A 14,348-nucleotide genomic window follows, 5' to 3' on the forward strand; every position below is an offset into this window, starting at 1 on the left:
AACAGGGTCTGTTACCTCCTCAGAGCTTCCAGTATTTTCCGGTATGTGTGTGTGTGTCAGCGTGATTACATCCATAAGCATACTTCTTTGAGATTGTGAATGTGTGTGTGTGTGTGTGTTTCTGAGTCTGAATGTGGTTGTGTTTTCTCGCCTGCTCTTCCTCACAAACCCCCACCCCCGTCGGCCCCTTCCGGTGGGCCTGGCAGGCTCGTTGATGACTGTTTACTAACATGCTGTTTTTCTTTGCATGCTGCATGCTGGTCCTTTGCCTTACAGAAGCTGCCGAAGGTAAACCTGGTTTCTTGTTAGCTTTCTCTAATTGCCGTGATTAGACACATGTTGGCTGAGGTGTCTGTCTGCGGGGGCTGTACACTTGCTCCTGTGGCTTTTTCGCCCCTGACTGTTGGCTATGGGTGGGTGTTTGTGATCTCCCCTGGCAGGTACCTGGGGCTAAGAGGGAGCGTCCTAAGGCATTCATAGAAGGGGGAGGCACTAAGACTCTCTCCTGATATGTCCCCCACAGGCACAGGCGGTTCTTGTGCTCATGATGGGTGGGCTGGCTCATCCTCAGACTGTCCTTCCCCAAGTTGGCACCCTTGGAGCCACGCCCCCTAAAAGGAATGTTCGCGGCTGACGGGTGCCCTCTGGTGGCAGCATTGTGGAGTTACCTCGTCTTTTAGGACCTGCTCATTCTCTCCACCCCCAAGGGACACAGGAAGCGCTGGCAGCTGCTGGCTGTCCCCGTTTTGCCTGAAGCCCTTCTGGTGTCATCAGGGCTGGTTTTTCCTCCAGAAGGTGCCCACTCCCCAGTCCTATGGGAGAGGGAGCCAAAGGGCACAGTGGTCATCAAATGGCCTAAGGAGGAAGACCCAAGATGCCAGATCCTTTTTTCTACCCCATAGCTGGGCGCAAGCAGTTTGCCCGCCATGAGTGGGCCCAGAAGGCCGCATACCTATTGGGCTGCAGCCTGGAGGAGCTCTCCTCGGCCATCTTCAAGCACCAGCACAAGGCTGGCACCCTGCAGCGCTCCACCTCCTTCCGCCAGGGCCCTGAGGAGAGTGGCCTGGGAGATGGCACAGGTACTCTGAGCCCCTTGGCTGGCAAACGTGATTGGGAGGCCTCACGCAGGGCTCGTTGCTGTCTTGGGCGTGGCAAGACTGCTGGGTGAATAGATGCTTCCAGCAGGGGAGAGGCCCAGCCCCAGGGCCCCATGCTGACTTGGCCCCAGGTGAATACGGAGCACACCCAGGTGAGGATTCCCAGGGAGCGGGAAATAGAGCTGATCCTCCTGCCCCACAGGCCCCAAACTGAGTGCGCTGGAGTGCTTAGAAGGCATGGCGTCCGGGCTCTACAGCGAGCTCTTCACCCTTCTCATCTCCCTGGTGAACAGGTGAGTGCCAGGCGGGGCCCAGCAGCTCTCCTGCTTCCTGCCCTGACAAAGGTGGAGTTGATGCCGCTGTGCTTGTGTGATTGCTGAGGTAGAGCCATCCTCCACCAGCAGAGGGCTCCCTGTTCTTGCAGGCGAGGAGGGGCACATCCTCCCACCAGAGTCCTGGACACCTGCGCAGGGATGGGCATTTGGCTTGGGGCAGGGTGGGGCTGCCTGACGCCAGAGGCAGACCAGTGGGGCCTGTCCAGTGGTACTGCCCTAGCCAGCTCTGACCCAGGCTCTCCCTGTGAAGGGCTCTCAAGTCCAGCCAGCACTCGCTCTGCTCTATGATGATCGTGGACACTCCAGGCTTCCAGAACCCTGAGCAGGGTGGGTCGGCCCGCGGAGCCTCCTTTGAGGAGCTGTGCCACAACTATGCCCAGGACCGGCTGCAGAGGCTATTCCACGAGCGCACCTTTGTGCAGGAGTTGGAAAGATACAAGGAGGTAGCACTTGACCTTGCCTCTGCCTGCCACCCTCCCCACCCCAGCCTCTCCTTCTGGCCCTGGCACCCTCAGGGAGGGCATCTGTGGATGAGGGAAGGCACCACCTTCCCCGCTGGCTGCTCCCTTCCCAGCTTTTACTCTCTTAAATTCTATCCCCCTGTACTCTCTAGAGTATGAGTCTTTTCCTGCCCCAGGCTGCATTCTTTCTTTGTGGAGAGTTTGCTCTCTGAGAAGCTGAAGATGCATTCAGGGTGCCTGGGAACCCCTCCTTGCCCTCCTTCAAGGCACTCGCCTAGGCCCTGTGAATTGCCATCATGCAGTTCCTGCCAACACATGTGGAGGCCTGGCCTTCCTCGTCTCCCTGTCTCCTGATCTATTAAGATGGTGATTGATTTTTAGGGCCTCTCAATAGAAGGGTGTCCCAGATGGGACGAGATCTGGAAATCCCACCTAGTGTGGAGGTGAGTTAAACAAACTGGGGAAGATATTTATCTTGGATGAGAGAAGGTTCAGGAAGAAGATGTCAGTTGTCTTCAAGTGTTTCAAGGATGATTGTGTGAACTCGAAAGTAGGCTTACTCTGCATAGCCTAAGCCACTGATGTGAATAACAGGAATGTGTGACTTCAGCTCAGTATAAGAGGAGGTTAGAGGAATTTTAGCTGTCCAGAGATACAGTGTGGGGCCTTGGGAGGTGGAGAGCCTTTGTCATTTGGGCTGCTGGAGGGGAGCTTCTGCTCAGGACAAAAGGTCAGACTTGTTGACCCCAGCGTTCCCTCCTGGCCTGCTCACAGGGCTATGCCCCACACATGGCCCCATGCTCACAACCGCTTTGCCTTCCTTCCTAGGAGAACATCGAGCTGGCGTTTGACGACTTGGAGCCAGCCATGAATGATTCGGTGGCCACCGTGGACCAAGCCTCGCATCAGTCCCTGGTAGGAATTCCGGTGAGGGCCTGGGCTGGCCTGTTCTCTCCTTTCCCACTCGTCTTCCTCAGTAAAGCCCTCCTCATATGAGCTGCTGCCAGGGTGCCACTGTGGGCTGAGGGGGCCCAGCAGTCAGGCCCAGACACCAAACACTTTAGAGCTGTGGGCCTGCCCCTCACCTATTCTGGCCAGGAAGGTGGCACCTTCTTCTTCCCTGGTGCAGTGGGAGCCTCAGCCCCTGGGTGTCTGAGCCAGGCAGGAAGGCGTCCCTCCTCTCTTAGCAGCTCAGGCCCTGTCCTGTAACTGGCTGAGCCTCAAGGGTGTCTGCCAGGAGCCCTGGTGTCTCCTCCTAGGTGATGAGGGCCTGACTGGACCTAGAGGACATAGTCATTCCCTCCCGTTGTGCCCGAGAAGAGGACTGATGCAGCCTAGCAGAGCCGGGCGAGGAGACAGCAATCCCCCCAAACAGGGAAACAGTCCCTAGCTATAAAACACCCACGGAGGGGCTGTGTGGATGTGAGCCCTTGCCCTTCAACCTTGGGCATGGGCTTCGTCACCCTTTGTACCAGTGTTTTGGCACCTTGCTGCCTGGGGGACTGGCTGGCCTGATGAGCACTTGGCGTTGTCGATTGTCTTCAATTAGGGCAGTTACAGAGGTGCTTTATTGGAGAACTGGCGTTTTTGCGGGGCTGCTGATCTCCCTCCTCTGCTTTAAGTCTTCCCTCCCTGTCCCTCTGCCCTGCGGGAAGTCCTAGCCTCAGGGGTGGGGCTCCAAGGGAGTGAATGTCCCCCTGGGACAAATGCCTAAAGTGCCCAAGTTCACATCTCCCCAGGGAAGCTGGCTTTTCTTTTCCCGACACCTGGCTCCCACGGTGGCCTCCCTCGAGAGCCTTTGCCATTCTCAGGGCGCATGGAGCAGTCAGTCCACAAGGCTTAGGAGCAGCAGTGGATCAGACAGTGTGTTTGGAGGGCGTCTGGCCATCCATTCCCTTCTTCGCTCTCCCCTGTCTGATGGGCCTTGGCATCGGGCAGCTGCACCTCTGGGGACAGGAGCCCCTTAGTGCCCAGCCTGCCACTCCCCATCCAATGGCTTCGTTGCTCATTCCTGCCATGCCACTCTAGCCACTCTGGGACCTTACTTGCTCATCGTTCTTTGGCCACATTCTACTTCCTCCTGGTAATCACCCCGACTCCCCTGGGCAGCTGTGTGGAGGAGATGCAGGCAGCTAGGGTCAAAGAGAGGGAAAATGGCACTTTTCACTTCTCTTGTCCCACAGTCCCTTAAGGCCAGGCCAGAATGGGGCATGGGAAAGCTTCAGGCCTTCTTGCCCAAGGAAGACTTGGAAATTCCATTGAAAAGTCACCTTCAGACCAGATGTGGCCACAGGCCTAGTTTGTTTGGCCTGCATGGGGTATTAGAAATCAGAATTCAGTATTTCCACCTTCTCTTGAAAAACTGGAGGCTTTATCAACACCAGGCCAACATTCTTCCAGGACAGCAGTTGGCGGCACCTGAGTGCTGGCTGTTCCCTTTAGACGGGGACCTGCTCCCCATCACCCCAGCTCCGCCCTTTTTGGCTGTCACATCCGTAGGGTCACCTGTCTGTGGCTTTTGGAGCTTGAGTTTGTGACCCTGCAGTGATCACACCTGCAGTGCTCTGAGCCCTCTCTGGGTTCTCCCCTCTCGAGGGGACCAGGGTTAACCCCACAGCTGTCACTTACTGAGAGCTTCTTTTGGGCCATGCGCTGTGCTCAGGGCCTTACAGGCTTTATCTCGTTTCGTCTGCCTGGGCGGTGATCCCCAGGGGGTGAGGGCAGCATGGGGTTCACCCAAGCCCCTTGTGACCTCTGAGAGGCCGAGGATGGAGGAGAGCCTTTGCACGTGGGCTTGGGTTAATAAGAAGCCTCAGTCTTTGGTGACTTTGGACACGACTTCTAGGAATCATATTTTGCTGTGGGCTTTGCTCTCTGATCTCTTTCAGGGCCGGCCCCGTGGTGTAGCGGTTAAGTGCGTGCACTCCGCTGCTGGCGGCCCGGGGTTCGGATCCCGGGCGCGCACCCATGCACTGCTTATCAAGCCATGCTGGGCGGCGTCCCATATAAAGGGGTGGAAGATGGGCACAGATGTTAGTCCAGGGCCAGTCTTCCTCAGCAAAAAGAGGAGGATTGGCATGGATGTTAGCTCAGGGCTGATCTTCCTCACAAAAAAAAAAAAAGTTTCTTTGATCTTTTTCTGGCCCCTCCTTCTCCTTGCTGTCCACCTGCTCTACAAGGTGTCGGCAGTGAGTGGCAGGAGCTGCAGTGTGTGTGTGTGTGTGTGTGTGTGTGTGTGTGTGTGTGTGTAGCATGTTTATAGTGTGTGGTTGGGGCCCTGGCTCCTTTCCCATAGCTCCGTGTGACATGGTGGCATTCCTTTGCTTCTCCATAGGTCCGCTCGCTAGCCCGCACGGACGAGGCGAGGGGCCTGCTGTGGCTATTAGAAGAGGAGGCACTGGTGCCAGGGGCCACGGAGGATGCCCTCCTGGAGCGCCTTTTCTCCTACTATGGCCCCCAGGAAGGTGACAAAAAAGGTAGGTGGCACCCCTAGAGGGCAGCTCGTCTGCTTCCTCGCAAGAGGACCCACCTATATGGGCCCAGGTGGCACTGCCCCAGGGGCTCACTGAGTCCCTTGGCTTTTTGGGGACTGTGCCCTGGTGATCTGAACCTTGCTTCTCCCACCCTCAGGCCAAAGCCCCCTCCTGCGCAGCAGCAAACCACACCATTTCCTCCTGGGCCACAGCCATGGCACCAACTGGGTGGAGTACAACGTGGCTGGCTGGCTAAGCTACACCAAGCAGAACCCGGCCACCCAGAACGCCCCCCGGCTCCTGCAGGACTCCCAGAAGTAAGAACACCACTCACTCTGCCCATGTCCCATCCCCAGGGCTGTTTTTGGGCTCTCTGGTCTCAGAGGCCCCCTCACCAGCGGGGTAGATAACCTCTACTTCCTGAGAGGCAATAGCCAACATCAGTTGGCCTTGAGGGCCTGGGGGTGGCCTCCTGGAGTAGAGGTGGGATAGACATCGTTGGAGGGGCCTATAGTTTTAAATTTGAATAACACTCCTACATTCTTCATAGAAGGCAGAATAGCCTTAGAAACCCCTCAGTCACGTAAGCCCTGTCATCCATTCATTTATTCAACAGGTAATGATTGGACACCTACCCTGGCAGAGATTCTTCTAGGTGCTTGACAGATAGCAGTGAATAAAGCAAAAACCCCTGCCCATGTGGAGTTTCCGTTCCAGTAGGGGGAGTCAGATAATGAGCAGTAAATGTAATGAGGAGACTATGTGGTGTGTTAGAAGATGTTGAGCTCTGATCTCCTGCCACACTGGAAACCCCTTCCCCACCTCTGCCCTCCCTGCTGATGGAGAAGAGCAGATCGCCCCGCTCTGTCCAATTGCTGTCTACCCCTCGGCTTCTGCCCATGCTGGTTGTCTCTTACTGTTTGAAGATTTCTCTGCAGTTCCTCTGCAGGGTGTGGGACATGCAGCCCCAGCCCAGATAACCCAGGCCCCTGGCCATGGCGGTGTGGGGTTGTTTGGTGTTCTGGGAGCTGGGAGAAGGGACGGCTGCTATTTCTCTGTGAATGTGACTTCTTTCCCTCCTTTGCCCTCCCACCTTTGGCAGAAAAATCATCAGCAACCTGTTTCTGGGCCGGGCGGGCAGCGCCACGGTGCTCTCAGGCTCCATTGCAGGCCTGGAGGGAGGCTCGCAGCTGGCACTACGCCGAGCCACCAGCATGCGGAAGACCTTCACCACAGGCATGGCGGCTGTCAAGAAGAAGTCACTGTGCATCCAGATTAAGCTGCAGGTGGTGAGTGTGCCAGCCTAGGCCCCAGGGCCCTTCCTTATCCCTGGCAGGTAGCCTGGGTATTCTGGGCACACTCAGGTCACCTGGGGCCCACTCAGCATCCTGCTCTGACTTGATCACTGCTGGTGGGTCCTCTTTTCAGTACTGCTGCCTGACTGGCCACTCAGGCCTAGTGACAGCAGAGTTGTCCAGGCTTAGCATGTCCTGGCCAGTGATGTGACACCTGCCATCTTGTGAGGAGTGGAGATGCTGGCACCAGTCCCTTCTCTCCTGGGCACAGGGGGGCTGTCAGAGCCCACTGAGGGCTGTCCCTTCCCTTTTGGCAGGATGCCCTCATTGACACCATCAAGAAATCGAAGCTGCATTTCGTGCACTGCTTCCTGCCTGTGGCAGAAGGCTGGGCTGGGGAGCCCCGTTCCGCCTCCTCCCGCCGTGTCAGCAGCAGCAGCGAGCTGGACCTGCCCTCGGGAGACCATTGCGAGGCGGGGCTCCTGCAGCTGGATGTGCCCCTGCTCCGTGCCCAGCTCCGAGGCTCCCGCCTGCTTGATGCCATGCGCATGTACCGCCAAGGTGGGGCTTCCTTCCCTCTCAACTCCTGCCTCTCTTTTCTGGAGCCCTACTCCCCTCACCTCCCAAATGGGACCCGTGGGGCTAGAGGGATGCTGTTCCTCTCCTGTCTCTGGACTGGCCTGAGATCTCTTTTCTGCGCCGGTGCCTCCTCTGTGGGGTCTCTTTCCTCATCTCTCTAGCCCAGTCTCTTCTCTTTTTCTTTCCATCCTGCTGACTCCCCTCTTCCTCTTTTCCCTTCCATATTCCAGTCCTCTTCATCCCCCTCCCCTCCTGCCCCACATGCCCTGTTCCCACAGCTCCCTTCTTCCCCCTTCTTTGGTTTGGACGGGTCAGCTCTGCCCACAGCAGCAGACCCTGTGCCCTCATGGAGCCATCTTCCCGGTGGCGATAACTACCCCCAAGAGCGGGCAGGTGGCTGGGCCAGCTCCCCAATGAGAAATGAGGTGCTAAATCTTTCTGAAGTACTTAAAATTCCCAGGAAAGGTCAGACAGACCCCTTTTATGGGCCCATCTGGAGGAGGGGGCGGGGAGGGTGATAGTTACAGTAGTTAACATCTGTAGTGCATTTACGATAACCAGGCACTATTCTAAACTGTCTCACATGTTAACTCATTTCATCCTCACAACCACCTCATGACAAGTAGGTACTATTATCATCTCCAGATGAGGAGACTGAGGCTCAGGGAGGTTAAGTAGCTTGCCCAAGGTCACACAGCTCGGGAGTGGCAGAGTGGGATTTGACCCAGGCAGACCAGCTTCTGAGTTCATTCCTCTCAAGTAGGGTTTTGTTTGCCTGAGAAGTTATGAGTTGCCAGGTTTCTGCCCTTTTTTCCTTAGCTAGAAGAGCAGGCAGGGAGCCATCCCCCCACAACCAGGTCCGCTTGAGGTATCCCATGGGCACCGTCACTTTTCCTCAGCAGCCAAAGTCAGGAAACAGGCTCCCTGCCCTGCTCTAAATAAATCATCGATCTGTCCCCACGTCTTGATATGGAGTTGGTGTTTATTATTTCAAAACCAGATTGTTACCGCTCTGAACCAAAATCAATGTGCTTTACTCAAACAAGCAGATCGATGAGGCCAGCCACAGCAGGCCCCCCTCCCCCTATCCAGCCCCCAGCCACCATCGATAGCACTGATGATTAATTAAGATGCCAGGCGTCCGGACCTGCTATCCCGGCCCATCAATTTAATTGCAATTCAGATACAATCAATAGCTCACTTTGTCTTGGCCCCTCAGCAGCCCCCGCCTCCTGTTTCAATTATCAGGCACATGCATCAGCCTCATCTCCCAGTTGGAGGGTTTCCCAGAGCTAGCTAGGCCAGTGTATCAGAGCAAGCCCCGATCGGCTGTCAGGAGCCCGGGTTTGGAGTCCAGTTCTGCCTCTAGCCATAGCTTTTGTGACCTCGAGTAAGCCAGTTGCTCCACCTCTCAGGCCTCAGTTTCCACGTCTGGAAGATGAATTGTATCTGGTCTAAGACCCCTTTTTGGTTTGAAATTCTGTGATTCTGTAGGCCTAGGTCTCTTGGTCCTCTGCTGTGGGCTCTGGTGTCCTCGGAGTGACTCGTGATAACTTCCTGCTCCACCATCCTGACCTTGCTCCAAGCCAGACAGTCACCCTTACCCCAACCTCAAGCCCAGACAGTAGGGAGTATCTGTTCTAGGCAACACTCTTTAGGGAAAGAGAATCTACAAGTCTTTTGGTCACCTGGCCTAGGGCTCACCGTCAAGACGAGGTCAAGAAGGGAGCCCTTTCTGATATCCTGCTTCCCGGACTGAGGAAAGGAAGGGAGTGTTTTATTGAACACCCACCAAGTGAGCCAAGCCGTGCTTTCTACATATTTTCTCATTTAAGCCCCATGACTACCATGTGAGATAAGTGGTAGGCCCGCCATTTAGAGATGAGGAAACTGAGGCTCAGAGAGGTTGAGTGACTCGTCCAAGGTCACATGATCCTAAGAGCCAGGACCAGGATTCCAACCCCAAGTTCATGCACTTTTCCTCTCCATGCTCTCTCGTGCCCTATTTTTTTTCTTATTTTATCCTCAAGACACTGTTCTCTCTGGGTTATAACAGTCATAGACGTGGAGGGCTAGAAGCATCTTAGAGGTCATCCAGGCTTTTATCTCCACAGCATTCCCTCCAGGTGGTGAGCCATCCCCCGTTTGCACACCTCAATGACAAGGGACTTGCGTCCTTCTAAAAGAATCTGCTTCCTTTTTAAACTTTGCAGTCCCGCTGTGGGGCAGCCCTAATTGTGCTCTCGGCCTCCTGTCCCTCGTCCCTGCCTCATTCCTTTCCGCTCTTCTTTCCTGGGACTGCTTCAATCGCAGGCTCTCCTCCCCGAACAGTGCCTTCCCCTCGGGTGACTCTCCCCACAGGCTGCCTGGGCACCAGTGGCGTTTGGGGCGTGCTGGGAACAGGTGAGGTGCTGACGGGCCTGGCTCTGGACTGCTTTCTCTAGGTTACCCTGACCACATGGTGTTTTCTGAGTTCCGCCGCCGCTTTGATGTCCTGGCCCCACACCTGACCAAGAAACACGGGCGCAACTACATTGTGGTGGATGAAAGGCGGGTAGGTCTGGGCCCCAGAGCCCCACCAGACCCTCCTCCCTCTGCGGAGACCCCTCCAAACAGCTGCGCTTCCTCCCCTAGACAGAGCCAGGCTGGCGCTTGCTCAGGCTCCTGGTTTTGGCCAACTAGGGCCAGGACAGGGGCGCGTGGCAGCCAAGCTGTGGTGGTGGGGAGAAGGCAGCCCCAGGCATGGACTGTATCGAAGAGCCACCCTCTTTGGAGGACTGAGGAGGGAGCGTCTGCTCTCTGGTGAGCCAGACAATATCCAAGAGCCTCCCAGGTGGCAGATTAGAACTAGTGTTTTGGGTGTACCACCTGGCCCCTCAGCCTTGACCTCCACATCGGGGCCTAGCTCCTGCAGCAGGAAGCTGTCCAGGGGTGGGCACGCATCCCTCCTAGGAGGAAGATTGATATGGCAAGGCCTCTCTGGTGCCAGGTGAGCCTAAGGCCCCAATGCCCCTCATCAGCCCAGTTAGTGAATTCCTGACTACAGAAGGGGATGTCTCCCTGCCATTCTAGGCTGTCATTGTGACCCCCAGAGGCAGCTCCTCAGAGAGCCAAAGGGCTCCTTGAGCAGAGGAACCTTCCTTCACTGTGCCCTAGCTTCAGGCACCCAGCCTGAGTCTGAAGGCATGTCAGACCTTAGGATGGTTTCCCTGAAAGGGAGAGTACTCTGCAAAATGGGGCAGAAGCCCCCTGCCCCTTGCCTCCTGAGTCACAGACCCACATTCATGGAGGCCTCAAAGACCTTCTCTCCGTCCTCTCCATCCAGGACCTACTAGTTTCCTGGGCAACCTTGGTGTAGATGTAGATGACCCATCCCACACCCCCTTCTCTCTGACCCTTGACCTCCATTCCAGCCTTCCACTCATGGCTACACCCAGCACCTTGTCATCCCTGGAAATGCTCCACCTCTGAAATCGTAAATTCTGGTGTGGCCTTCTCTGACCACAGCCTCCCATCTGTACATCTCACTCCTCTCTTCCTCTCAGGACACCTGCTCTTTGACTCATCAACACTTCTCATTTCTGGACCCCACTCCGTGTTCTCTACTCTGTCCGTTCCCTTCTGACTTCACTTCCTTTTCCTCTCAGTCTCAACGCTGTGGTCCAACCCTTCAGTGACTCGGCCTTCATTGCCCTCAGCTCTCCCGAGCGTCCCATAGCACTTGCCCTGCGCAACTCCCACCCTGAAGGACCAGACTTTGTGTGTCTGCATTCCTCAGTTTGGGGCTCCCAAGGACTGTGGGAGGAAATTATACAACCATGTGGACTTGAATTCCTACGGGTTCATGGTCTCCAGGCTCAACTGGGCGCTTGGGGTGGCCTGGCATGTTTTCCATGTGCCCCGTCCTTACCTGGCCCCATTCCAAGCTCCTCCCCTGCTATGCCATTCTCCATCTTTCTCCTCAAATCTTCCCCCACTGTGCCTTCCCAGGTCATCTTCCCAGCGGTTGACCTTGCCTCCAAATGCTAATAAAATTGAGGCCCCACCTTCCTCCTCTCGTCCAGTCCCTTCCTCCTGCACTTTGGAACCCATTCCCTTTGGTCTCCCTAGAGACCTGCTCCGTCGCTGGTAACTCTTCTCTCTCCTGTTCCTTCTGCCTCTCCTTCTCTGCTGGCTCTTTTCTGTCAGTGCAGAAACATTCCCCAGGCGTTGCTCTGGGAAAGGAGCCTTCCGTCAACCCTCTCTCATGCCGGACTGTCCTCTGTCTCTCGCCTGCCCTGTACCGTCAATACTCACTTTCCTGCTGCTGCCCCCACCCCGCCGCCATTCATCGCTCCACCCAGAGCTGCCTGGTTCCCATCCCTGACACCTGGGCCTGGTCTCATCTCCCCATGCCCTCTGTGTTGCCCGAGCTAATGGGCACTTTTCTGTGCTTCTTGGCAACATGAGGCTCTCTTGACAACTCTGTTCTTTTTGAGACGTTCTCTGCTCAGCTTCTTTGCTGCTAATCCTGGTTTTCCCCTTGTCTCTGTTTTCTTCCTCGGTCCCACTGAGCTTCCCTTCTCCCACTTGCCCCTGAAGTAAAGGTCTCTCTCTTTAAGAGTCTCTCCTTGGCCATGTGTATTTGCTATTCTACACCCTCTTCCCGGGCAACCTCATTCACACCCATCACTTCAATTACCGCATATATATTGATGACTCCCAAATCAATAGCTCTAGCCCAGGCCTCTCTCCTGAGCTCCAGACATGCTGGAGCATGTCTCTCTAGCTGCTCTCTGGACTTCTCTACCTGTATGCCTTATAGCACCTCAGACTCAGCACATTCAAACCAGACTGATTATATCTCCTCCCAAACCTCCTCTTTCTCTTGTATTCCCTATCTTGGAGAATGGCACCATTATCTATTCTGTCACATAAATCAGAAACCTCAGTGTGTCCCTGGATTCCTCCCTCTCCTCGACCCCTCCCCGACACCTGCAAGGCTCTGTCTCCTCGACATCTGCCAATTCCCCCCCCCCCCCTCTTCTCTTTGGGTTATGGATTACTGCCGTGGCTGCCTGAAGGGGTCTCCATCCATCCTCCACCCCTGTGCAGTGGGATCTCTGTAAAATGCAAATCTGATCACGTTCCTCCCTGAGAGAACCCTCCAGGGGCTCTCAAAGTGCACGGGCTCCACCTACTTTGGCTACTGCCCACCTCTCTAGTTGCACCTCAGCTGCCCCCCGGGCCCCCCTGCACTTCAGTTGTCTACATGGAGCTTCCTCAGAGCATTCTGTTGTCTTGTGCTTCCATGCCTTTGCCCATGCTGGTCCCTCTGCCTGAAATGCTCTCTCCCCTCCTTTGTCTGGCTGATTCTTACTTGTATCTATAGACTCAGCACAAGCAACACCTCCTCCAGGATGCCTTCCACGGCCCCCTTGTCTGACTTAGATGCCTTCTCCTCTATATACTTCACTAATTCACCTGTCTTGCTCCCCAACGAGACAGCTTGTTCCTCTTGTAGTCTTCTTTATATCCCCGACTCTTAACAGTGCCTGACACTGCAGAAGGCCCCCAGACATGCTTGTTGGATAAATAATGCACTGTCTGAATGGAGGACAGGGCAGGCCTGAGGCCTGGAGGAAGCCCTGCATGGAGATGTGGAGTCCCTGGGCGGGATCCCTGACAGAGGCCTCTCTCTGCAGGCAGTGGAGGAGCTGCTAGAGTCCCTGGACCTGGAGAAGAGCAGCTGCTGCATGGGCCTGAGCCGGGTGAGTTGTCCTCGTGGGAGCAGTCGGCCTCACTCTCTGTTGCCCTGGTCCAGGTGGCTGGTCCTCCCCTCCTGCTCTCCCTACTCAGTCTGACTTCAGGAGTCTCCTGGGGACCCTTCTGAGTCTTGCCCCCAGTCCCCTCATCCCACAGCCACTCTGAGGCTGCCCTTCCTCTCAAGCTGCCCCCTTCAGGGTAGGGGCCAGGAAGTTAGATATTCCAGTTGCAACAAACTTGACTTTCCCTCCTTCTGAATAACTGGCTTGTTCAGTGCCATGAACACCTCTATGATGTCAGGAGGGAGTGCGTTGGAAGGTGGCCCTAAACTTGGCCTGAGTCCTGGGGTGGGGTATGAGGAAGACACAAGGGAGGAGAGCTGGATGAAGCAGGAAGGCGGTAGGCAGAGTGCTCCAGAGGGCAGAGCCCCCTTTGGCGAGTCATCTAGGGCTGTCAGGGTCCCAGAAGAGCAAGCAGGACATGGCGAGGCTGTGCCACCACCACCTGCCCACAGGCCAAATTCCTCATCTGAATGGAACGTGGTGCATGAAAGGCAGGCACGCCCGGCCCCGGGTGCCAGTCTGCTGCATCACTCCACACCAAAGGGTCAGCCGAGCGTCCCACCCACGGGGAAGGGAACCCTGCACACCCCTCTCTCCCAAGATCGCGAGGCTTGCCAGGCGGCATCCACGTATGTGCTCCAAGGGCTGCGGTGGGAGGGAGAGCAGTTGGGAGCCAGAGAGGGAGTTCTGGACCTGTCCATCTGTCAGCAGAGAGGGAAGGAACTCCGGGTCCCAGGGCTTCGTGGGGAGTGTGAGGTGGAAGGGAATGCTCGCAAAAAAGGCTTGAATATTGCTTGTCGGCTCTGTTCTCTCTCTTCTGCTTTCTGAGTCACGTTCTTTGTTTCTCCTGCACCTCCCTCACTGGGAATCCCTCTCCGGTCCCCTTGCTGTATCTTTGTCTCTGCTGTCCCTGGTTTTCCCTTTTCCTTTTGGCCCCGGCAGTCCCTGCTGGTGTCTATTCCTTGGTTTCTGGTTTCGTTATTTTCTGTTTCTTTCCTTGTTTTCTGTGTCTTCTGTGGCCTCACCCTCTTTCCATGTCATTTTTCTGGTTTTGGTCTCTGCTGTGTCTGGCTCACCTTTCTCTCCCCCTCCCCAGTTGTCTCTAAGCTCAAGGGCTGCCGGCTGAGCTTCCTCCCTGGGAAGACTGCAGTCAAAGATTTCACTTCAGCCTCGCAGTCTCTCCTTGGGTGGGCTCCTGCCCCTTGGGCAGGCTGAGCTGCTGCTGGCTGGCATTGAGGGTGGCATCTCCTCCAAGGCATGTCTTGGGCTGAAGAGCCTGTATAGGCTGGTCCTCTTCCTGG

At 55.9% G+C, this 14,348-nt stretch overlaps 1 protein-coding gene across 9 annotated transcripts in view; it reads left to right on the top strand.

Annotated features, from left to right (window-relative positions):
* MYO18A (myosin XVIIIA) overlaps window positions 1-14,348 on the top strand; it is a 108,774-nt gene that overhangs the window by 54,106 nt on the left and 40,320 nt on the right. For 8 of the 9 annotated variants that reach the window (XM_058560207.1, XM_058560213.1, XM_058560206.1 and 5 more), the window contains 10 exons: window positions 903-1,079; window positions 1,300-1,390; window positions 1,683-1,875; window positions 2,722-2,808; window positions 5,228-5,369; window positions 5,524-5,683; window positions 6,469-6,655; window positions 6,979-7,222; window positions 9,685-9,794; window positions 12,925-12,990. In XM_058560207.1, coding sequence (XP_058416190.1) covers window positions 903-1,079; window positions 1,300-1,390; window positions 1,683-1,875; window positions 2,722-2,808; window positions 5,228-5,369; window positions 5,524-5,683; window positions 6,469-6,655; window positions 6,979-7,222; window positions 9,685-9,794; window positions 12,925-12,990 — 1,457 coding nt within the window. Of the gene's footprint in view, window positions 1-276; window positions 289-902; window positions 1,080-1,299; window positions 1,391-1,682; window positions 1,876-2,721; window positions 2,809-5,227; window positions 5,370-5,523; window positions 5,684-6,468; window positions 6,656-6,978; window positions 7,223-9,684; window positions 9,795-12,924; window positions 12,991-14,348 lie in introns of all 9 variants that reach the window. The other variant, XM_058560212.1, reaches the window with a different exon arrangement.

This window comes from Diceros bicornis, chromosome 18 (assembly GCF_020826845.1).
Source record: "Diceros bicornis minor isolate mBicDic1 chromosome 18, mDicBic1.mat.cur, whole genome shotgun sequence".
Taxonomy (NCBI): domain Eukaryota; kingdom Metazoa; phylum Chordata; class Mammalia; order Perissodactyla; family Rhinocerotidae; genus Diceros; species Diceros bicornis.